The sequence below is a fragment of the Centruroides vittatus genome, unplaced genomic scaffold (genome assembly GCF_030686945.1).
Source record: "Centruroides vittatus isolate TY-2023 unplaced genomic scaffold, ASM3068694v2 contig_962, whole genome shotgun sequence".
In the NCBI taxonomy this organism is placed as follows: domain Eukaryota; kingdom Metazoa; phylum Arthropoda; class Arachnida; order Scorpiones; family Buthidae; genus Centruroides; species Centruroides vittatus.
This window is the reverse complement of record NW_027122638.1, coordinates 1284295-1310214: the sequence shown is the minus strand read 5'-3', so window position 1 is coordinate 1310214 and position 25920 is coordinate 1284295. Positions and strand designations below refer to the sequence as shown.

The 25920-nt window shown below is 29.2% G+C and overlaps 1 protein-coding gene across 1 annotated transcript; it reads right to left on the bottom strand.

Annotated features, from left to right (window-relative positions):
* Positions 1 to 858: 858 nt before the first annotated feature.
* Sf3b2 (splicing factor 3b subunit 2) lies at positions 859 to 25717 on the bottom strand. The gene is made up of 17 exons (XM_067282641.1): positions 25669 to 25717; positions 20590 to 20692; positions 16380 to 16509; positions 16175 to 16278; positions 13897 to 14024; positions 12908 to 13115; positions 11342 to 11425; positions 11194 to 11268; positions 10088 to 10240; positions 7576 to 7725; positions 5021 to 5110; positions 3412 to 3519; positions 3229 to 3336; positions 2278 to 2525; positions 2092 to 2191; positions 1245 to 1463; positions 859 to 1171 (listed from the first exon to the last, which is right to left on the bottom strand). The coding sequence occupies exons 2-17, from the start codon at positions 20677 to 20679 to the stop codon at positions 1103 to 1105; spliced, it is 2064 nt and encodes a 687-aa protein (XP_067138742.1). The 5' UTR covers positions 20680 to 20692; positions 25669 to 25717; the 3' UTR covers positions 859 to 1102.
* Positions 25718 to 25920: the final 203 nt, after the last annotated feature.

Genomic DNA, 25920 nt, shown 5'->3' with positions numbered 1-25920 from the left:
TCAAAAAATGAAGGCAATGGTCGAAATAGTTGCCCTTTTATTCATTTCCACGTTCTGGAATGCATTTGACGACAATGACTTGACCTCCTTTTTTAAGCTACTTGGTTGTCAAATAAATTTAAAACATATTTTAAATTAAAAGATTAAAAACTTTCTAAAAACCTGAATGAGAACAAGCGGTTGTCTTCCATTCTTCCATCCATGCAGCACTAAACCTATTGCTGGATATCTTTTATCTATGGGAGAAAGTGCTGTTAATATATAGATTTCTAGCTGGCCCTGGAAGTGAATTCTTGCAAAAAATATTTTCAAAAATTTATGGAATTCACTAAATGGCAGTTTATTTTTTTATTTCAATTAATATTAAAGGCAGAAGTCTGTTGAAATAGTTACACCAAATGTACTCCAAAACAAGCTAATAAAAGGTGACTATTTCGAATGACTCTACCTTCATTTTTTTGACTTTAATTAATATTAAAACTGCCATTTGGTGAATTTCGTGGATTTTTGAAAGTAACGGTTGTTGTTACTGATGCTTAAAGATGAATTCCACTACTGCTTTATTAATTAACACAGATGATTTTAAATGCTTGATATAAAACTATTGTATTAATTTATGAGTATCCTTGAATTGTAATACAAGTGTTTAAAAAAAAAAAATCAGGAATATTCTACATAATCAAATATAAATATTCTTTAAAAAAAATACCTGTTATTTGCCTTAAATTTCCAAAACACCATGCTCAAATATAACTTTATATTCAGTTTACTCAAAATGGAGGAATGTTTGTTTTTGTCTTATTTATAAATCATTCTTGTTGTTAAAGAATTTTAAAAATACAAAAGATGAAGGAAATATTATTTTAATATGCAAAACTATTTTACACATAAGAAATGAATGAACAATCATCTACTTCAATGTCAAACATACACAATTACATCTCCAAATTTTGTGACTGTCAAGAATTATAACCACAAACATAAACTTAATTTGGTCATTCGTGCAATTAAGGAATATGGTGATGTTAATATTTCAGTACCTTGATTCCTTAAATAAAATTTTATTTAATTAAAACATTTGGGAGAGAATATTAATATAAAATTAAAATTTGAATTCTTTGTATTTCTTGGGCGCTTTCCCACTGTCTTGTTGCTGTTTCTTTCTTTTGTTCTGTAAAAAATTTTAAATGATGATGATTTATTATTTTCGTTTTAATTTATTCAAGTAATTGTACTGTATTTACCCTTTGCCTAGCAGCATGTTCGGCAACCATATCACTCAGATCTTCTTTTTGAAGATGAGACTGTTGTTCCCTGACCGTCTGCTCGTATCTGGCGGCCATTGCTGCGGTATCCATTTCCAATTCGCTTGGATCTAGAGCAACTTCGATACCGTGAGGAGGAACAGAAGTGGTGCCTGAAATAACCATGCCCGGTGTTTTCGGTTTTCCACCAGGAATAGCCTAAAAGATAGGAAAATATTGAAATTTAACAGATAAAAATTGCTTGGTAATTAGGGGGAATGTTTCCTAGTAAAGCTGCTGGAGGGTGCTTTAAGCAATTTCCATTTTAGTAGAAAACACTTCTAAACATCAGCTACTTGGCATTGTTGTTTGGCTTTTTGTAGACGTTTTGCATGAATAGAAATGTTTAGTCAGCAATAATGCAGAACTGTCTCGGAGACTATAAAATATTGAAGGCAGCTAGCTGATCAAGAGAATGCAATTACCTATAACAGAACATGTGCATTCACCATCACTAATAAATTTGAAGATGTTTATGTTGGAACAGAAGATCACATGGAAAATTGCATTTCTAATTTTTCTGATAACTAGCGTAAAATAGATTTTCCAATGTCATAGTTTTCATTTGATGTAAAGTACATGTGTGTATAATTTATGGTGGCAGCCATCTTCACAAGTGCTGAAGGCAGAAGTTAACCTCAGTGCTATAGCAGCTAATATAAAGCAGAAATAGTTTGTCTTTTAACAAAGCAGCTTTACTAGGTAACATACTCAGATTTATATAATACAATACTATATTGATTAAATATTATTAAAAATCTTCATAATAAATATTAAAATAACTTACTGCAGATAAATCATATATGTGAGTTGAACCCATCATGGCACTACCAATTTTTTCAGATTTCTTTTCAGGTAATATTGTGTACAGGGCTGGTGTTTCTCCACTAGAAATAATTATAAATAATAAGATACTCTTTTTTTTTTTTACGATGTCGACTACTTTTCTCTAACATTATTAAAATATACAAACCCTTCCATTTCGGCCTCTATTTTACGTTTTCTCAGTTCTATCATATCGGGTGTTTCCATTCCGGCAGGTATAGAACTAAATCCGCTTGGAGTCACCAGTCCTTCAGCCGGAGTTACTAGACCTGTTTCATCTTCTGCTTTTTCTTCTTCCTCCTCATCTTCTTCTTCTTCGTCCTCTTCCTCTTCAGATGACTCGGATTCTAACTCACCCCACAGAGTTCGGTCAATATCTTCATCATTTAACTGGGGCTGTATAATTAAATTCCAAAATTATATCAAAACGTCTTATTCTTAACATAATATGTTATCCGACATTAAACTGTAACTACAGCTAAAATACAGTTAACTATAATTTAAATTTGAAATACACCCACAGTAAACCTGAAAAAGCATGTGGTCTCACCACATGCTTTTTCAGGTTTACACTACTGACGATTAAAAAAAAAGTGAAAAATACACAAAATACTCCTAATTTTGCATTAAAACTATCCCATTTTTTAAGGTGCATAGAGTCTCAGTTTCTTGTTCTGAGAAACACTAAACACTGGCGCATGTATCAGTCTTTGTATGGAATACTTGTTTGTAACAAGTCCCTGCATGATATCAGAGCTTCTCTTTGATTTCATTTATGCTAATTACTTTGCAAACATGACTCCAAAATGCTGGTAGTTCTGATAATCCAAAGAAAAGCTATAAGGTTCATACTTTAGAGAAAAAAATTAAAATTTTATGTTCGGTGAGGAAAAAAGTCTGCTTCACAAAAACGATTTTAAAGTTTTCAGATTTACAGTATCATTATAGGTATATTAGTAGGTATTTAATAATTAATTCAGGTGCTATTTTACACTTTACATATGGCAGGGCCTTGTCATATTTATCATTAAACTTTCATAATAATAATAATAATTAAGGTAATTTCAAAATGGTATACACAAAAAAGTAAAATATATACCTGATTATCAGAAAGCTGTGTTCCAAATACATCACCATAAAGAGGACGTCCAAACTCATCAACAGGAGGCTTACCCCATCCACCGGCATGATATCCAAAAGAACAGCTCTATAATTTATTAAAAACTTGGTCAAACTAAACATAAAGATAATAAATAAATATTAAGACATACCAGAAACTTACATCAGGAATTGGAGCATTTAAACCTGGAATTTTTAAATTTGGATAAGAAGGTGGAGGCCCGTATCTCTGCATAGCAATCAGCCAGGGTGGAGGACATTTATTGGCATTCTAAAAATATATAAAAGATAAAATTTACTTATCCTTAACAGGAGAAATATAATTTTTGCATATAAAATTTTACGATTCAATCTGCTTTACTTCTGAATAATTATCATTCTTTATAATTAAACCATATTTCTATCTTAGACATTGCTAGATTTAACTGTACTTGCTTTAGTAAAATAAGGAAGTAGTCTAATATTTGGAATGAAATTCTTTCCTAAAATATAATTTCATGGATCAAATATTCATAAAATAATATAGAACTGTGTTGAATTTGTACAAAGTTTTAACTAATTCTATTATTTAGTAGTAAAATTTGTTTTAATGAAAATCAAACTATTAAACCTATTTTACCTTTTAATTACAGTAAAATCTGAATTTAATGGACAAAATTTCTGGTCCGTATCATATGCCATATGTGAAAATTAACATCTGTTAATTTAATTACATATGAAAAGTGATTTAAAATTAGCAGGTTTATTTTTTTCAATCCAAGAGCCACTCCTCAAGGTGTCTTTTCCAAAAAATGATTTTTTTTTATTCATGCTGATTTATATTGCATACTCATTTATTACAATCTCAGAATTACAGTGTGTAAATAAGCAATAACACAGAAAACTTTTCTGTGAAATTAAAGTCCTCATACATGCGTAATTTTATTATACAATCATATCTACATGATTAAAAACAGATTTTCTTTAAACTAATTAATTTGACAGCTTTTAAACGTATGTATTGGGAAAACCTACTTTATTATATAGTGGACTTTCAGCTTTAACACACCCCCTTGCCCAAATTAGTCCGTTAAGTTGAGGTTTTACTAAAATAAAACTTTCTTAATAAATAATAGTTATTTTAATTTAAAATAAAAGTTGAATTTTTCAGTCAAATTTGAATATTTTTAATAATACAATGCAAGACTCCAATACTAAGAGAAAACAAATTTATAAAAGACATAATAATAATAAAGATGTATTTAATTCAAATTTTGAATTTGCACTGTTAAAAATTACACACTAAATTTTTAATTTAAAAATAAACTGTAATAACAATCAAGTTATAATAATAAAATGCATAATGATTATCATTATATTATATAAAAATATTTTTACTTTAGAATTTTGTTATTCATCTTAAAAGTTTATTGATAACATAATCAATAACAATGTTTTAAGAATGACATTATTATTATTGCGAGAATGTGATAACAGTAGCAGTAATGCCATTGTTTTGTGATCTCGCAAAATACTTTAAATTACAACATTTTCAAAAGAATATTTAATTAAGAAGTATATTTTACTGATATAGTAATTACAGGAACTATTTGACAAAACTAAAATAAACACACACACACATATACATGTTTATCCAGTATTAAAGATGGTGTATATATATACACATTTTCCATCTTTAATATTGACATCTTTTATTGTGAAAGAAAATAAAAGTAAATCATGACAATAAAACCATGTAAAATAAATTAATAGCCATTAAGTTTTAAACTTACAGGTCCAGTGGGCATTCCTAATGCTACTCTTAATTCGTCACTGAGTTCACCAGGTTTTTTATCTTTTAGACGTGTTTCTAATTCTTTTCCCTGAAAACAGTAAAATATTTTAAACAGAATTTTAAAAAAATCCATAAATACTCTCTATTATAAATAAATTAATATATTTGATCTGAGAATACAAATAAATTAACAATACTATAAATTAAATACAATAAAACCTGTGTAAATTAGAATTATAAGGTACCAAACTTTTTTCTAGTTCAGCAAGTATTTTTTAACATTGCTTTGTTCCAAAGAATTTTTCCCATTTAGATAAGTTTCTGTTTTATTCAAGTTCCATTTGAACAGTTTTTACCATATATAATCTTTTATTACTTTTCTAGCTCTGTTATATATTACAGAGAAAAAATATGGCAATTGGACAAAAAATGACCCCCTCCAATAGTTTTAATTTTTGAGTCAAAAAATTAAAAATATCGAGCTTGAAAAGTCGAGAAATGCAAAAGAATTTTGGGGTTTTTATCTGTACGTATGGATGTTTGTGGAGCATGATTTTCTTCATCCTCTTTGAAGATTAATAACTCCTGTGCTTTTTGTTGAAAATTTCTGAAATTTTGCAGAGAGGATCCTGTATTAGGAGGATTAATGTAAATTAAAGTTCAGTGGGATGGGAAGATAAAGGGGATCGTGTCTTGTATCTTGAGTAGGGTCGGACTTAATGATGATTTTATTCATTGTTAGCATTTACAATTTTTTATAAAACCCATGCTTACCCTCAAAATTAAGCTTTTTGTCATTTTATAATAGGTAAAAATATAAAAACTTTTTTACTAATATATTATAACAGATGGCATCATATGCAGTTTTAAATATTGCCAGGAAAGTTAAGGAACTCACTGCTGGATATTTTTTAAAAATCATTTTAATGTTTGAAATTATCATGTTTTCAAATTTCAAAAAAGTCTAGCTATGTTTGTGATTGAAATGAACTTTAGAGGGCAAGTCAATCGTATACTGTTTTCATCCACCACACTGTAAGCTTGCATTTAACATCTTATGTATATATGGGAACAGCTATTGTAAAAGCTATTTTGAATAAAATGGTGACTAAGTGAAAAATCCTTACAGATAGGCAAGAAAGGAATGAGAAATTATGTTTGATTAAATATTGTCAACATAATTTGCATGCAGAAATGTGACTTAATTTGTATGCTGAGAGTAAATAAGTTATTTTCATCTCACTGTGAAAGCAACTTACAAAATTTCTCAGTACAGTGGGTGATCAGTTAATGAACATAATCCGTTCTAAGACTTTGTTCACTATCCGAATTGTTCATTAACCGATTATTGATTTACCATAGGTTCTTTGGAAATTTGATTAATTTGTTCTGGAGACCCCAAAAAATAAAAAATATATACTTTCTTACTACATTTATTTATATGTAATAATAAAAATACATATATATATATATATAGTTTTGCATTTTTATCAGTCATGTTTTTCCATTTGTGGGGGTTAAAGAATCTGTCTAATGTCAATTGCTTTTCTCTTTTTCTGGATTTTTCAGAAGTAATTAATAGCATTGTCATTATAGAGATCCCTAAGCCTATTAACCTCAACCTGGTTTGAATGCCATTCTAAGACCATTGTTCTGACATCCTTCCACTTCTTCAAAAGATGTTTAATAGCAGATATCAGAATTAATCCTCTTTTTCAGAAGAAAATATATCTCGCCAAGTTTCTTGCTGTTCTTCATTCAAGAGTTCTTGGCATTCTTCTGTCATCAGATCAGTTTCAGGTTCCATTATGAGCTCTTCAATGTTCTTTATTTTTCAGATGTGATTTTTGTTACTCCTTAAGCTGCTTGAGTCTTTTTGATTAAACAGTATCTTTCTGAGATAAGATTGAGCTGCAGCCTACTGTAGATCTGTTCAAGCCATACTTCCCAGAAACATCAGACATCATCTGCCCACTCTCTACCTTTGCTATTATACTCTCACCTTTCAAAAATAAAAAATAAAAAACTGATGCAAAACTTAATGAGTGCCTGCTCGACAGTCTTGAGAATACTACAAAAGAATTGTTTCTGTCAGAAAAATAAACTCTCTTGTAATTCCACCCTTTTAAGTTCTGAGGAATACTATCCGATCGGTATATACCAGGTTGAGTGTCAATGTTGATGTCTCCCACGCTCCGAAAAGTTTCGAATTGTTGCCTGAAGACAAGGGAAGACCAATCGGTATTCATTATTTTATGTTGCTTCTCCTTGTGTTTGTTCTGTGAGGTGTTCGTTATCCGAACATAAAAATCTTTTGTGAAAGTGTTTGTTATCCATTTTGTTCATTAACCGATCACCCACTGTTTACATTTTTTGTGCAAGCCTTATTTGCTTCTTTATTTCCCCTATTTATTTGTAATTTAAGAACAGTTTTATATAGCAAACATTTTGCTGGCTACAACTATTTTATTATGTAATAGTGTAATTTTGCACATGAAATGTAATGAAAATTACCTTTTATATATAACATAATTATTTCTGAAATATTATTACCTCATAATATAAATCTCCATGAATTGTCATCCTTGGTTTGGTTTGCCATTTAAAGAAAGCATCATGCAGTTTTTGATAATCAATATCAATTTTTCCTAATTTTGGTCTCACTCTTTCTCTCATTTTTGCTTTTAGTGTTTTTTCATCTTCCTAAAAATAAAATACATTTCATAAAATACTTTTAAAAACAAACGAATAAACAATAAATTATTATTTCTGTTTTCATTACACACTTTATTTAAATATTTAGTCTTATTCTAAAAAGTATCTACTTTCTACCACTTTAAAATTTACTTAAACTGGTTTATCAAAATATTGTTAAATATATAAAACCTAAGTTTGTTTTTATTTTTGTGAGTTTTAATTCAATATTTTTGTACATTTTATATTTAAAGAACTTTACCAATACAGTTAAACTATAATTACATTTGTTTCTTAAACCAGGCAACATACTTTTCAAATATTAATTGAAGCTATTTAAAATTATTATTTTATTTCAAATTTTAATGATGCCAATAAGTTTTATCATCAATGAGACCCAAGTTCTGCCAATTAAAAATTAGTCAACAGATTTTGAAAATAAAAACTTTTTAAAAGCCCTTTAAAGGTTTATTTAGAGTTTATTTAATTCTGTCAATGCACTTTTCAAGAGATTTTGCAGCTCCATGTGTCAATGGCAGTTGCCCAGGGTTCCCCTTGCCACAACACTGTTGTCAGAATACACATTACTAATGGTATATAAATGTAATGAATAATTATACAAAAGAAAAACAATTTATATTGGATCCATCAAACATCAGAATGGATTTTGTTGAAAAATGAATTATTTTGTAAAAGAAATATATTTCTTTTACAAAATAATTCATTTTTTGTAGACCGTTAGTTGATTTAGTTGTAGTTTAGTTTAGAATGTAGACCGTTAGTTGATTTCTGGAACTCTATTTTGTATAACTTAGAGCATTATCTAAAAAGAAACTACACGATAACCCGCACTCTGATTATAGAATAACGTTGGCAGATGAATTAATTAACAGAATATTAAAACTGAAATTCGAACTTGCATACAATCCGTTAAGTCTAGATGTAATTTGGATGTATCCAAATATAAAATGGAAAATGATAGAAGCAAGCTTACAAACACTGGATATACAAAGTTGGATCCAAAAACTAATTCAGTTAACATATTTCGGTAATTATTTTAAAATCGATAAAAGGTATTTCTGCCAAAAGAAGGCATTAGCATGGGTTGTGTGATAGGACCCATACTTGCAGAAATCTATATGAATACAATAGATAATAAATTAGCTAATTTACCAGGTATAATCTTTACAGTAAGATACGTGGTTGATGTTTTAATAATATTTGATTCAGAAAAAATAGATGAACTAAAAACATTAAACTTTGCAAATAACCTAAATAAGCATATCCAATTTGAAATAAAACATGAAAATAGAGGTTGTATAAGACATAACAATAAATAGAAGCAATACAGTAGTTACTTTTAAAAATATATATATTTACTAAACAAAATAAATTAGAAAAATCTGGTGTCATATACAAAATGTTGTGTAAATGTGCAGATAAAGTCTATTATATTGGAGAAACTGGAAGAATATTGGAAAAAAGGATAAAACAACATGAGGCATCAATCAGGTTAAAAAATACTCAATCACTTTATACATTGCAGTGAAAATAATTTTGCAATTAATAAAGATAATATTAAAATTTTGTTTCTAGAAAATGATGTATATCTATGACAATTTACAGAACATGCAGTGATTAAAAATAATGATAACAATTAATTTGAATAGTGGGATGTTAATAGATGACATGTGGAATGATGTCACATATAAGAATACAAGTATGTTATGCGATGCTAGTTGATTGTTACTGTAATTGATTTTGAAGAATCTGAAATATTGGTATAGGTTCTGTCGCATATTGTAGCATTTGTGAGTGATATATTTTAATAGTTCATATTTTTATAAAAAATTTTAACTGTAAATTACAAAAAAATTTTATTGTTTATAAACTGAAGTGAATCAGAGAGAATTCAGATCTGAAATGCATTTAAATAAAATATCTGGGAATTAAATTGTCTTCTGAGTAATTCTTTAACTCGAGTGAATGTCAAATTCGAAGGATATAACATTTCAGTTTATTCATCCAAAAAACCCCTTTTAAGTGATTATAAAAGTGAATAATCAGGGCACTGTGCAGTGTGACACTGCACAGTGCCAAAATTGCCACTTGGCAATATTTTCATTAAAGTTGCAAAATATATATATATATAATACTGGTGATAAAATCATAGTCCACTTGTTTCGACATCTGGCTTGAAATTGACTCACAATTTATTTAAAATTCCCCAGATAGATCTTTAATAAATAAGTTCAATGATCACTTCATGATTTATTACATATTAAATCTTTAAAAAAAATTCTTGTTTAAATAAATATAAAACATATCTAGAATATAATTAGTTCACTTTCAAACAACAATGTTTTGATACCTTTTCTTGAAGAGCTTGTCTCATTTCCATTATTCCTGTTCGTTTAATGAAATCAGGTAATTCAAAAGGAGGTTTCTCAATACCACGTTTACCTTGAAGATATTTTCTTTTAAAACACCAATGTCTTGGCACAGGAACAGTATTTCTTGTAGCCTTATTACATAATAAAAAAAGATTAATTGTAAATCAACTATTTAAAAGGTTTTATAAATAGATTATAGATAATTTTTAATAAATTAAAACTGAAAATATTGTTACATGTAGATCACTGTAATGTAAATTTAGTATGTAGTATGTTTTAAATTAGTTTAATAATACATTTTCTCCTAACAACAAATTTTTTAAAATATAACTATAAAATATTATTACTATACTGCTCTAAATATATTTCCAACTTTTAAAGATTAAGATAAAAATACTTTCATCTTTATATGTTAAAAATTTCAAAATTTAATTGTTATAATTTATAACTAGAATTTCTAACTGACAATTCTGCATAAACTTTTGTTTTAACTTTTATATATTTTTATCCCAATTCACAATAGCAAGTGATTAATCAAGAGTATTTCTCAAAAGATCTGTTTCTTTTCTTTCTTATAATAATTGTATTTATTGTTTATTATATTTGAACTGAAACTTCTAATCAAAAGCAATTCACCATTAAAATGTTGAATTTTATTTAATTTCTTTCTTTTCTTTTTAATTCCAAGAAGTTTGTTTTTTTATTACAGAAGTAGCTTGAAAATATGATTAGTTGAATCTATATATTTAACAAAAACAATTTTTCTACAAAATAAAATTACCTATATCCACATGATGTTGATTTCTCTGTCAAATATTAAATGTCTTACCAAGAAACAATATGAAACTTAAATTTATAGTTCTTTCCAGTATATTCTAAATTTAAATAAAAAATTAAATTTATTTCTGATTTTTAAATTTATCATTAGATGGCAGTCTAACCACTTCCCTATAGCCAAATTGCTTTATATCTAATCATCAAATTAGCTTTGTTATGGCCCAATTAAAAATTTGCCATTAAAATTTAATGTAAATTTTTTCTTTTAAAAAATTATGATAAACCAATAAAATATAAATTTTATTACCTTTAACTGTAGTAACAAAACAGGATCTTTTGCAGTAACATCATGCATTTCAACCAATTCTGGCCTACTGACTTTCTATAAAATAATTAGAATTAATACCTAATGTCAAAATATAAAACTAAAATTTAAGATAAAAATTTTTTCTTACTTGTTTCAGTTCGGCAATACTCATTCTATTTAACTTTTTCAACTTTCTCTTTGATAATTTTGGCTTATTTTCTTCTTCTTTTCTCTATCAAATAAGATAAAGTTAATTAAATTTAAAAATTATCATCATTAATTATAATAATACTTTCAAAAATTCTTCAGAAAACAAAACAAAAAATTTATTAAAAAATTTGATTATATTAAAGTTTTGAATATATATATATATATATATATTTTTTTTATGTTATATTTTATAGCAAGTGATTAATCAAGATTATACTCTTGATTAATCACTTGCTATTGTATATATATTTTTAAATGTATATACATATATATATATATATATATATATATATATATATATATGTATGTATATACATTTAAATATGCTGTAAAAGAACTTCAAAAGTATTATTATATCAATACCTCAGAAGCCAAAGCATATGCCATAATGACATTTTTCAAAAGAAACAAAAAATTATTTTAATTTTTCTGTACACTTCTAATTCAGAAAATACAAACTGTTTGCAGTTACTTTATATAGTCTAATCCAGCAATGTCATGAATTTTCAGATTGCATGTCTAGGATTTACCCTGCAACCTTTAAAAGATTAAATGGATGGACATGTGTCCTTTGATTTCAAGCTAGTTGTCTTGTCTTTTTCTTTGAGTAAATGTGACTGCAACAAAGTAATAATCTATACTGTATTTGAGGTAAAAGACCCTGTGTCTTCTTTGCAGACTTCCAAGAAAAGACACAGTGTTTTTTTAACATATTTAAAAAAAAAAACTACAAATAATTTCCAACTAACAATTAGAATTGGGAACCACCAGGAATGTTGTCATCCCTCAGTAAATTAATTTGCACAGTCTGCTTATGACATTTCACCACCTATGTCAGAGGTGAAAGAGTTCATGTCCTGCATGTATCCTTGTAACTCGAACTGAGCCCTTATCTCTGCCACTATTTGAAATGCAAGCACTGTCAGAAAAATGTCAAGGTACATTATCTCATTTTGGAATGGACAGGTGCTCTTTGACTTCTGATATATATATATATCAGAAGTCAAAGAGCACCTGGCACCTGTCCATTTTGTATTTATTTATTTGATAAGGTTTTGTTTACCATTTCATTGTAAACTATCAGTTCCTTTAGTTATATCTCTATAACTGATCATGAATTACTGACTGACAATCTTGATAGACACATAATAGACTTTAGAGGAATGATGAGATTGCAATTTTGGTGACATTAATGCTAGAATTGTTTCTGAAATAGATATGTTATATACTGGATCTAACTTGAATTTTCACATTATTCTCTCCTAAACCCTGCATATATACACAACATATAACTGTCTAAGCCCAGTTGCACAAAATGTGCAAAATTTTCATTAATGATATTAAGAAGAGCAAGATTAAATCTTTTATTTTTTTGTTTTAATTTTTAGACAACATAGCAATTTAATAGTGACCTATATGTGATATAACAAAATAAATATGCTATTTAATAATAAGCAAAACAATCATTATATTAATAAATTATAATTATAATAATTATAGTTACCATCATATATTCATAGTCTGAATCAGAATCTGATTCATCCAAATCAGCAGGTTTTTTTATTAAACGAACTGGTTCACGTGAAGCTTCTTTTTGTGCTTCATCAGATTTTTCATCGCCTTTATCTGATTCTGTTAATTTAAATTTTTCAAATATTTTTACAAACTGAGCATAAAGAGGATCAGTCGGTTCAAGGTTTTCCATCACATATCTGTTTAAAAATATTTATTTACTTAAATTTAATTTTTAATGACTAATAATAATAATAATAATAATAATAATAATTATGCCAGAAACTATACAACACATCACTTCTGGTTGCAAGCTCTTGGCACAGACAAATTATTTACTAGACATAATCAAGTAGTAAATATAATACATCAAGAGCTTGCAAAGAAACACAAATTAGTAGACATCCATGAACCATACTACAAATACATTCCACAGACAGTATTGAAAAACAACATGCACAAAATGTACTACGACAGAGCCATAATCACAGATAAAACAATTTACCATAACAGACCAGACATCACACTCATTGAAAAACACAATAAAATCACAAACATTATAGACATATCCATTCCAAACACTCACAATGTACAAAACATATGCACTGCAAAAGTCAGCAAGTACACAGAACTCGCCCAGGAAATAAGGCATCTGTGGAGGATGGATATGCTTATTGTACCTGTCGTTCTCTCCTCTACAGGTGTCATATCACACACACTACATAAAAGCCTGGGCACATTACAATTGAATAGAAACACATACATCACACTACAGAAGGCCACTATATTGTATACATGTCATATTGTTAGGAAATTTCAAAATACAGCCACTGACACTGATACACTTATTTAGTTTTGTTTTGGTTGCTATGCCTTGACTTTGGTCCAGCATAGTACACAGCCACCAGTGTTAACCGAGTATATCTCACTTAACCCAAAATAATAATAATAATAATAATGAATTTATAATTTCAAACTTACTCCACATCAACATCAACAGTATTTTCTTTATTTTCTTCTTGTGGAACTTTTGGTTTATCTTTTTGTTGTTCCAATTTTTTCTGTCGTGCCCTACGCTTTTTCTTCTTTTTGCGTCTCTTATTTTTTGACTGTAATGAAATATTTATATATATTTAAAATTTGAAAAGAAAAATGAGGTCTTTGTCAATATATATAATAACTATAATTTATATAATTCTTTAATAACTATAATCATAACTGTAATAATTATTATTTATACTTATTTATATATACGTAAATTTTTAAATACACAACGTTTCAAATATTCTGAAATAAAGACATTTTTAAAGAAAGTTTTAAAATAATTTGCTAAAAAGCAATAAATTTCAATGTATGAATAACTTAATCATAAATCTCATTTACACAAAATTAATAAGTGAACTAAATAATTCATACTAAATTTTGATGAAAATTTTTCATTTATTAATTTAGCATCATTTTATATAACTGAGTAGCTCAAAAAGGCTCAAATAATATGGGACAAGTGAAAGCTTGTGATGGATAATACAAAGACCCTTTCCATAAGGATTACAGAAAAACTGACCATTTTCATGAATACCAAATCTATCAGAAACAAGGAAAAACAAATTAAACTTAGTATCTTGGATCTGGTAGATAACACCAGATGAAGATAATCTTAAAATGCTTATTAATTGGTTTTTAAGTCACCTTTTTATTTGCTTTTTAATTATCATTTTTATAATTTATATATATCAATAGAACGCTTTATATGAATTTGTTTTTCATTCTAACTTTATATTCTACTTATGTTCTGTTTAATTCAAATCCAAAAATGGGGCATTAAAATCCCAAAATGTGCTTAATCTCAATAAATAATCAGACAATTAAAGATTTTTTTAAAGTGTTTTTCTTCTTTCTCATTTCGTATGAATTTTATTAACTATTGGGTTGTTCGGAAAGTTCGTAGCGATTTTTGATAGCCGACAGTTGAGACACCGATTGACGCAAAAATGATTAGAATTGTACAAACCAATGAATATTACGATAAATGACCTTGAGACGCGTCCGTTACAAAAAAACCGTTAAGATTATTCAAATAGCGTTTAATTTGGCTCATTGCAAAAATGGATGCGAACAACGTGCATTATCGACACTTGTTTCTTTTCTTTTTTCGTAAACGCAAAAATGCTGTACAAACAGCAAAAAAGATATGTGATGTTTATGGTGGGAGTGCTGTATCAGAATCAACTGTTCGAAAGTGGTTTGCAAAATTTAAAACGGGTAATTTCAGCCTTGAAGATGCTCTTCGCTCAGGAAGACCTCCTGTTATTGAAGAGGACCAAATCAAAGCATTATTGGATGAAAACCCTCATTACACAACTTGAGAGATTGCAGACATAGTGAAGTCATCAAACAGTACTGTATTTCAACATCTAAAGAAGCTTGGATACGTGAATCGTTATGACATTTGGATACCTCACGACTTAACGGAAAAAAACTTACTGGATCGCATCTCCATTTGTGATTCTCTTGAAAGACAAAATGAAAATGACCCTTTTCTGAAGCGTTTAGTGACAGGCGATGAAAAGTGGATCATTTATAACAACATCAGCCGAAAACGATCGTGGGGTAAGAAAAATGAATCACCATTAAAAACTCCAAAGGCCGGTCTTCATCCAAAGAAGGTCATGCTCACTGTCTGGTGGGATTGGAAAGGAATCCTGTACTATGAGCTGCTTCCACAGAATCAAACAATTGATTCTGATAAGTATTGTTCCCAATTGGATAAGCTGAACATGGCAATTAAAGAAAAACGTCCGGAACTGGCCAATAGAAAAGGCATTGTGTTTCACCAAGATAATGCCAGACCTCACACGTCTTTACGAACACGCCAAAAATTATTGGAACTAGGCTGGGATGTTTTACCCCACCCCCCTTACTCACCCGACTTTGCCCCGTCGGACTACCATTTGTTCCGTTCTCTACAAAATTCCCTTCATGATAAAAACTTTGATACTTTGGAAGCTTGCAAAAACCACGTGGATCAGTTTTTCGCGGAAAAAACTGGAAAGTTCTACGAAGAGGGTATCATGAAGCTGCCCCATAGATGGCAACACGTCATTAAAAACAATGGCGCATACATCATGGAATAAAAGTATATTTTTAGTATTAAAACAATTTCTTTTATTTCTCTTAAAAATCGCTACGAACTTTCCGAACAACCCAATATTTTTATAAATCATAAATAATTTTATATATACACATATATATTAATTACCTCTTTTGGATGAGAAGTAACTTCCTCATCACCTTCATCATCTTCAACTTCATCTACTGCAACTAAAGATTTAGGCTTTCCTTTTGCTTGAGAAGTTTGAGAAACTACAAAAACATTTTAAAATTTATCATTATTATATTTTTGGAAGTTCTGTAAAATATAATCATAATTAAACATAATTTCTATAATTAAAATTGATACACACATGGCGTGATTTCAGAATCTGGATCAACACCTAACTGTTGTGCTCTTACGGTCTTAAGAGCGAGTACTTTTTCTAATGCTTGAGGAAGTTTTATATTCTTTTCTTCATCATCATCATCATTAGATATTTTCTAAAAGTTAAAAACAAGAAATACATTTAATTTGGTAACATAATTTATATGATTTTAATTAACTTGTACCTCATATATTTTATATAACAGTTTCAATTTTGGAATAACTGCTCTATATATATATATATATATGAAGCTATGAGCTATAAGCTATAATAATTGCTCGTTTAATTTCAATAAATGAGCGACTATTTATTGTGACATCGTCACATGCTGCAATTTTTAATCATATTTTTTATTTATTTCATTTAAAATATATGTTCTCCACTTCAAATTAGTAGTGTCTTGTCCCTGTACATAATACTTTTCCTGATAACAACAGAGTCATGCCATAATCTATCTAACTCCTTAGGGGCCCGTCCATAAATTATGTAAGGTATTTTGGGGTGGGTAGGGGTCAAGGATTTCTTATGATTTCTTACTCAGGGGTAGGGAGTAATAGATCTCGTCTTACGTAATATTCTTATTTTTATTTTTTCATCTCATTGAATGGTGGAGTTTTGAATTTGGCTTCAATTTGGTGGTTTCTATTAAGAACACTCATTGTACTAATGCCATCTCATGTGACGTGATAGAATAATAATGCTAGCAGACTTACGCTCTACACATTTTATCATGGGAGAAAGGTCATATGGTGGTTTTTCTCTTTTTTTTATTACAATAAGTGCACCACTCTAGGGTGTATAATACTAAGAATACATAAACCAAAATACATGATACAGTTTAAACGTAAGATTAGTATTTGGCTTTCAGTGAAAACTAAAATGTAAAACTAGATATTAGAAATTATAAATAGTCTTTTCTTCCATGTTTTTTGAACATAATTGTAAAACGCATCAAACAGTGGTTTCTGAACAAGCTTATTGAGCAGACATGGCCACCTGAAACCAAGTGTAAAGATTTCTAATTTCAGAATAACTATGTTAATCATAAATTGGACAATGATAGATCATATCGTCAACAGTGTCTAGGTTTTCTGTAGAGCAAAAGCAAGAAGCAGTTTCTACCCAGTTATACATTGCCAGATAGCTTCTAAAATTATCATGCTCAGTAAGTAGTTGAGCAGTAACAAATGTTAAATCTCTAAGTGGTGATGAGAACTTGCATTCAACACTAGGAAAATGAAGTCTTGTTATTCTACCAGTTTTACTGCTCAACCACTGTTGATTCCACTTTTGCATAGCATTGTCAGGAATATAATTTTTAAGGCCGCTACGTGAGAGAGGGATGCGAGTGTAGTCCAAGTCAGTGTTCTTTGCAACTGACTTAGCCTCAAAGTTGGCTTTTTCATTTCGAAGTATGTCAGTATGGCCAGGAAAAAATATAAAAGTTATCATATTTACAGGATTTTTAATATGGTGCTGAATATATACGATTTTATTGCTATTGCAATTGGGATTTAATAGAGCTTTTAGGACAGACTGAAAATCACTGTAAATGTTGATAGACAGCATTTTGTTTGGTAATGAAGTGGCCCACTGAACAGCCTGGTAGTCAGCATCTTCTTCAGCTTGATAGATGGAGGTATGTGGGAGGTATCTTCTAACATTTTGGGCAAAATATGTCAGTTTGGAGGAAGATACAGATACTTGAGCCAACATGAAGGGAGCTTTTAGACCCATCTGTGTAGATATTAATGTCAGCATGATTATCCATGGAGGAAGCAGATGACACCAAATGTACCCTGGAGATTACAGGGTGATGATCACAGATAGTAGGGTAATTGCAATGTGGTAGCATATGAACAACCGTAGATAGGAGCAGAGACTGTTGTTGAGCCTTGATGTGTTCTGATGTAGTAGTTTAGAACCTTTTCTACAATACATAGTGGCAAAGGAAGGAGCTCTGCTAATATCAGAGAGACATTAGTAGAAACAGTTCTGCAGCATTTTAAAGTTCTTAAGGCAAACTGTCCTTGAAGAGAGTAATTTTTACTTGCTACTGAATTTATACTAGTTACATGATCTCAGCTAGAGGCTGCATAAAGTAACATTGGTTGCATTGTCCCAATATATATAGTTTTACAAGCTTTATGATTTAGTTTCCAGATGCACCTAGCACATTTTAGCAGCATGTAGTTTATTTTCTTGGCCTTAGCCAAGATGTAATTAGTATGGCAATGAAATGTGGTTTTTATTCTCTCTTGTTTTATTTTGTATGACATTTCTGTTTACACGTGCACTAGCTGGTTGATCTGTCAAAGTTTTTTTGCGTCCTTTTGTGAAAATTAAAATTAATATGAAAATGAATATTATGACACTGATTAATGATACTAATAATAAACAGATTGTTAATAATTAAAAAATAAAGTTCTTAAAATAAATTGTTCATTCGAATTCATTAAATTTTTATATTTTTAAATTTGTTCACATAGTCTTTTATAAATAATAGTACATATTAATTAACTAATTAATAATTACCATATATCTCGGCAGATAAGACAAGGAATAAATTTTCTTCAAACTTTTATAGTTTTAGCTTATATCTGTCCTATAAGATGACCCTCAAACTATCAACGGCCTATGAATTTAGTTTAGATCAGCAATCATCATCTGAATAATAATACTGTATAGCATATAGGGAATTATGTCCTATTTGTAAGTTTTCAAACAAACAAATTTATTTTCTTGCATCTGGCAACACTGCCTTGCGATTGTTGCAAGCATTTGCAGTGATTCGGCATTCAGGTAATGACCTTGACTATTCACAAAAATGTCGTATGAGCTATTCTATTTTATGCACATACCCTACTCTCTATTAGTAAATAATTACGGTTTGTCCATTTTTTTATAGTGTTTTAATTTATATAAATTTCAATCTAATTTTTTGTATCTGTCCTATAAGACGACCCAGATTTTGGGGACTTTTTTTTATGATTCAACTATCGTCTTATCTGCCGAGGTATACGGTATATATTTTGGACCTAAGGTTTTTAGGGTTTCATAAAAAAATGTTTTTTGTTAAAATCTTTCTATAAAATCATGCCTAAATATTACATAAGATAGGGAAAGGAAGGGAGGATAAAAGAAAATATTATGGTTTCTTACACAGGGGTGGGTGGAGAGTCTAGAATGGCCAAAATCACCCTTACGCAATTTATGGATGGCCCCTTACAAGGGAAAATTTTTGAATTAAAATAACACGACTTCCAGTTTGCATCAGAAGTTTGTATATAGTTAATCGGGACCTCCTGTCCCTAAGGTTTCCATTTCTGGTCTTGAATTTCATCTATCTAACTCCATTATCAAGACTAAGTGGGAAATTATGGGTATACAACTTTTTCAAATTTCAGCCCAACAAGTGGGGGAAAAACCCATGGAACAAGCAAAACCAAGCAGGAGATTGGGCTACCAACAGTGGCCCCAGGAGGGAAAAGTAGAAACATTGGCACCAAGAATTGCTAAATCATCACAAAATATTTTGAAAAAGTGGACAAAGTCCATGGGGCAAGTGAGTGAAGCAAACCATGTAATCATTTCCTGTGGAATGTTCAAAAAATTGTGATGTTCAACCAATTCAAAAGAAAAAAGCTTTTTTTGTACTCTGAAGATTGTTCATGTTTTGATTTTGATGGTGAAAATCAGAAAGGAAAGTTTGTTTTTATGTGATTTGAATAAAAACTGTAATGTTTGCAACTAGTATGTGGAGATGCATTTCATAATAATATGAACTTAGTTTGCATTAATTAAAGAATAGTCATCAGTAATAGTGATGAAGAATGGCATGTGGATAAAATTTTACTAATGCCTTCACATAAAAGTAAAGGAAAGAAATGAAATCATAGTTTGGATGACAACAAAAGTCCTTTGATGTCAAAACCATCAGCAAAAACATCCACAGAACATTCAAAAGAATATAGTGAAAGAAAATGACAAATATTACAACAATGACCATTACTAACTTACACAATGCTTATTACTAACTTATTTTATCATCACATAAAAACAATTTATCCTAATTTTATAGAGTATATCATTATTTCAGACATGCCCTTAAACAGGCTTGTAATATTGAGAATTTTGTATAATTTGATAAAATATTACTGAAATATTTATTATATAATAAATTAAAAATAATTACTTGAATAGCATTTATTTCAATTGGTGGTGGCGAAGGAATACTCGTTGTACCTGGAGGAGCAAGAGTACTTTCTGATTGAAATGGATCCATTTGGGAATTTATCCTAGAATGAAAAAATTTCAGTTAATTAAAAAAGCAGATTTAAATTAACTCTAAATTCTTTTAAGTTTATAGAATAAATTTATCGTTATTACAATTATAAATGGTTTAAATCATTCTTGATCTTTGTTTAAATATTTTGAAATTAAGATCTACAGCATATATTGAACATTCTGGATAAATATATATCAATATATTTATCCAGCAAAATTACTTATTAAGGCAATACTGTGCTTATTTGTTTTTATACTGTATATTCCATTAGAAAGCATTCAGAAATTTTGGATCAAAGATGTTCACATCTTTTTAGTTAGGTCTCCTATTGCAGTGGTTGGCAACCTGAGAGGTTTACTGATTTACTTTCAGGCTCCCAAGCTGGTATCGACTCTACAAAACAAACCTATATTGAGTATCATGATAAGGAAATCATTTATATATATATTTTACAACTGCCAGTTATTCCTACTGAGAGGGAGCATGAATCAGTACAAAGTGAGCATCACCAACTGTAACATTGACTATGTACCACAAAACACGACAAGGAAATACAAAAACACAATCAACATTATTTTTATTGTTAATGCAACATAAAAGTCAACAGTTGTGCTACCCACAAAAACACACTGTATGTTTATAACTCAATGTAAAACTTAACACTTGTTCTCATTCACTATTTTTGAAATATCTGGCAAATAATTTGTTGTGCTGTCTCAAACAGCTATGAAGATATTCATTTGTCGTTCTGTTTCTATATTTGTTCTTTATGAAATTCATATTTGAAAATAAGAATTTACATAGATACGCAGAAGTAAACAGCGACTTGATTCTTTGCACTACTCTGACTAAATAAGGGTATTTTTCTCTAGCAATCAATGGCCAAACATTTCACCCATCTGCAAGTCTTTTGATGTTCAAATCATTAAGATTTATTATTTCAAGCTTTACTGCAATTCCCTCTTTGTTAAATTTCTTTTCTACTGCTGCTAATAATACTGTTGCATCTAAACTTGAAAATGGAAATGACCCAAACTGACAGATTGTACTATTTTTTTTTAAATTTTGCAAATCTCCTATTAAAGTCCTGCTGTAAGTCTACAATTAATCTCAAATGTTTCTCTATCTCAGAATACAGCTGAATGTTTTCTTCTATTTCATTCTTTGAGCATAAAAAATGCTTGAATTGTTTTTCTTTGAGATTGTATTTCCACAACTTTAGTTTCTCTGTAAATGCAATTACTACAGATATGACATTCAAAATATTTTTATCTTTCTCTTGAAGATTTAAATTTGTTATTCAAATGACCTGTCGTATCAATCAAAAATGCCGGGTCTTGCCACCATCTTGAATCTGTCAAAGTTGCAACTAACACATCTTGATTGCCTTCATTTACGAAAAAGTTAATAATACCTGGCAATAGCTGTGACCTTGTGACACCAGTGTCGTTAGCAAGGATCTGTTTGGTATGTCTTATGAAAAGTTATACAACTCCAAGTCTAACACAATAAAAGTGAAAAAAATCCATGAAGCAATAATTTTACATGTCTACTCATGACTGACCAATCAATCATGAGCAGACATGTATAATTCTTGCTTTGTGGATTTTTTGACTGGTTGCAGTCAAAAAAGCAAGAAAACTATACATATAAAATTCCTATTATATTTCTGAGAAGAAATGAAAGTAATGTGATTGGTAAATATACTGTAATTCAACAGAACAATAAAATTGATTAAGAATGGAAACTAATATGAAAATACAGTGAAGTTATAGATAATGAATTTTTATAGTTCTAAAGGTGTTATAGCTTACATATTTGACAAATTTGCAGTTATAAATTTGTTGTCCTAAAGCTAAGACATGACAAAGTGGAGAGAATTGGATACTTTGAGTGATCTGCTAATTTTGAACAAGAGAGCATGATGCAACAGTCTCAAGGATACTTTCTTAAGCAGACTCAACTATAAATCATATACCAGGCTCAAAGATCAAAAATGCTGAATGAATAAGAAATGACCTGAACATGTAATTTTACAGATACAGTTGCAACAAGAAATTTCACGCCTTAGCTGCTTATATAGAGCCACAACAAATTCTGGCATTTTAAAGAATTACATAAAGCAAAACTGTGTTAGGAGTTTTAAAAAATTACAATACATTCCAGTATTATAAACATGCCATAATGCTTCATGATCATTTCCTGTTTATTCTGTAGTAGCAAATAAAGAATTCAGGATATATGATTAAATATATACAATAATTATAAACAATGGCCAAGCTCAATTATTTTTGGAGGAACTGTTAGTACAACACTTAAAATTACATTTGATATCTTTTGATTAATATTTGCACTTTTTATCAATGTAGTATCTCTCAAAATTGTAGCTTACAAAGTCCTGCTTACTTCCAGACATTATATTTGAGACTAATTGAAGAGATAGTGAACTTGAGGGCACATGCATTTCCAGTGATAAAGCACAAAGAAGATTCCCTTAGAACACATGCATGTCATGCATTCTTTCTTTTCTTGTTTAAAAATACAAGATGACACAGACCACCCATACATCCCTTTTAAAATGAGGCAAAGTGAGTTTCATCAAAAATCCTAAAAATTTTTATAAGTAAATTGGGTACATTATCGAATGGTGATATTTTCAACTTTCAGTATTGGTTAAGAATGTCAGTATTATAAAATAATCCAGGACAAAAGTCAAATTTTAAATTTAAATAATACGTGGTATTTTTTAATTTAGATTCAATTAAATTAAAAAAATAATAAATAAAGTAAAATAAACTTTTATCTCAAACATTTATTTATCAAAATATTTAGGATTTTTCATGAAATTCACTTCTCTTCATTTTAAAAGGGGCATACAAGTGGTCTGTGTCACCCTGTATAATAATTCATAGTGAAATATAAATTTATGTATAAGAATAAATAATTTATTTTCTGCACCCTCTTCCTTTTATTTTGAGTTAATTTCAATAAATATAGCAAATACTATGTTTAAATTGAAACTAGGTAAAAGAAAACTATGCTCATATTTTGAATCAATGACTATTATCTTGTTTCAGTCTGCTTAATGAGCAGTTTTCCTATATTTTCAATTTATTACTCCAAAACGGAGTAATAAATTGAAAATATAGGATTTTTTTTGCACTTAATAAAACATTTCAGTAAGGTTGTTGATTTTCTATAAGAATCATAATGTAGCAATAAACAAAACTTTTACATTTGAAGAGTGAAAACTTGCAATTATGCAACTCAGCCAGCTCATTGATTAGAATCAGATAAGAATTTGAACTGTTCAAAAATGCAAAAATTTTAATGTTTAAAATGTTTAAATTCAGTGTCCACAACAATAAAACTGAAAATTGCCCACAAAAAGCTCACGTGCAATGTTCTTGGTGCTTGATCAAGCTTTGCTTTGATGATTTCTTTTTGAATAATGAACTAGAATATAGATTTCATTATTGTCAACATTAGGAAGTTCAATAAACAATGTTTTGTGTAGTATTGATGTCAAATTAACAAATTTTTAGCATTTTTTGACAAATTTGCAGTTATACATTTGTTGTCCTAAAACTAAATAACTTTACAGAAAATTAGTGTGTTTTTGCTGATTCTGATTAATCAGCAAGTGTTATTTTGACAAGTGTTCTTGATATTTGTTATGTACACTCATACAAAATGAATATTCAGTATCCATTTATTACTAAACCAAATGTTTGCCATAATTAATCAGGCTAATATTATGATATAATTAATAATTAGAAACTAAAGAATTTAGTACTAGAGGTAGATGTTAGGCACCATCTCTTATCTAAATTAATAATTATAATAATTTAATAATTTATTAATTATAGCATAATATTAACCCAATTAATTGCAGCAATTATTTGACTTAGTATCAATACATTGGGTTTTAGAATATTGATATAGGCTATATCCATTTGTTACTCAGAAACTCAGCTTGTAAGATAGAAAACCCATATAAGCCAAAAAGTTTAGAATCCTCTGTAATTGTGGCTTTTACAGGTTTTTACTTAGTAACATATCTCAAACTAGAAATAATAGACAAACTCTTAGAATTGTGACCATTCTTTGTCAAATTGCCGAAGCTTAAGGCCGTGACACACTAGACGATTTTTTGCAGGAGACGTTACCAGAGCCATTTCCCGAGCAGTGGCAGAGCAGTTGTCGAGGTGTCAAATCGCTTTGACTTGCGGGAAACAAAAAGTCTCCCATTGCTCGCCGTAAGTAACGAGCGCATATAGATTTACCACATAAGTAAAATTATCATTTACAACACAAAAATAAAAATGGAAGATATTCACTCGTAGGACACAGAGTTTAATTTCATTAATTCAATCGTACAAACCAATTTATAAACAGACTATTAAAGAATATAACGTCAAGGTACTCGAAGATATACGCTTTCACGCCATTAGCAAAAATGTAAGACTACAGGATAAGAAATGTCGATCACATAACTCGGGCAACTCGTCTCCTAGCATGCCGAAACATCGACAGGTTTTTACCGCTCGGAGACGCCTTATACATTTAAAGGCTGTGCCTAGTGCATCACGGCCTTTAAATGTCACGCCACAAGAGACAAGTCATTTTTATTCAGAAGTATCCTGGAAATAAGAATGGCTTCATGTGTTATGATGATTGGTGAGTAATATTTGTGATAGTTATAAAAATATATTTCATTATCATAAAATTATACAAAAGAAATTATTTGACATTGAATCTTTCTGAAATGTTGTCACATGTAATATAAATTAGAGAGTGAATGCTGAATAATAAAGATGTTTTGAGATGTTTTCAAGGAATAAAAATGCTCAGCTTCCATCTTGCAACCATTAAAAGTCTAATTACGCTTTAATAATGAAGACAAATCTTTCTGATTAAATTGTATAAATGTATGACAAATTCCTACTCAAACTATTATAAAAAATTAATTTAATTTATACTTACTTTTTAATTAAATATTTAAGAAAATTCTTTGTTAAATAACAAACATAACCCTTAAAACTTATCCAATCACACTAGCGCCATCTGTCTAAAAATAATTATTTTAAATGTAATTATTAATAATTTTAATTAAATTATAATTAAAACGTAATTATTAATATTAGAAAAAAGCTTTTTTCTTCTTCTATTTTATTTCGGGTGCTACTGACTTCGATTTTTTATCCGCTTTTCTCCACCAGATTATCTGGCCCTTCC

What these genes read in the sequence shown, in the direction of transcription:
- Sf3b2 (XM_067282641.1), bottom strand. Translation starts at nt 20,679, where the DNA reads ATGGATCCATTTCAATCAGAAAGTACTCTTGCTCCTCCAGGTACAACG. An exon ending in AGATTCTGAAATCACGCCAT is followed by an intron (nt 16,279 to 16,379) that starts GTGTGTATCAAT and finishes ATGTTTTTGTAG; the next exon opens with TTTCTCAAACTTCTCAAGCA. An exon ending in ACATATATGATTTATCTGCA is followed by an intron (nt 1,464 to 2,091) that starts GTAAGTTATTTT and finishes CCTATCTTTTAG; the next exon opens with GCTATTCCTGGTGGAAAACC.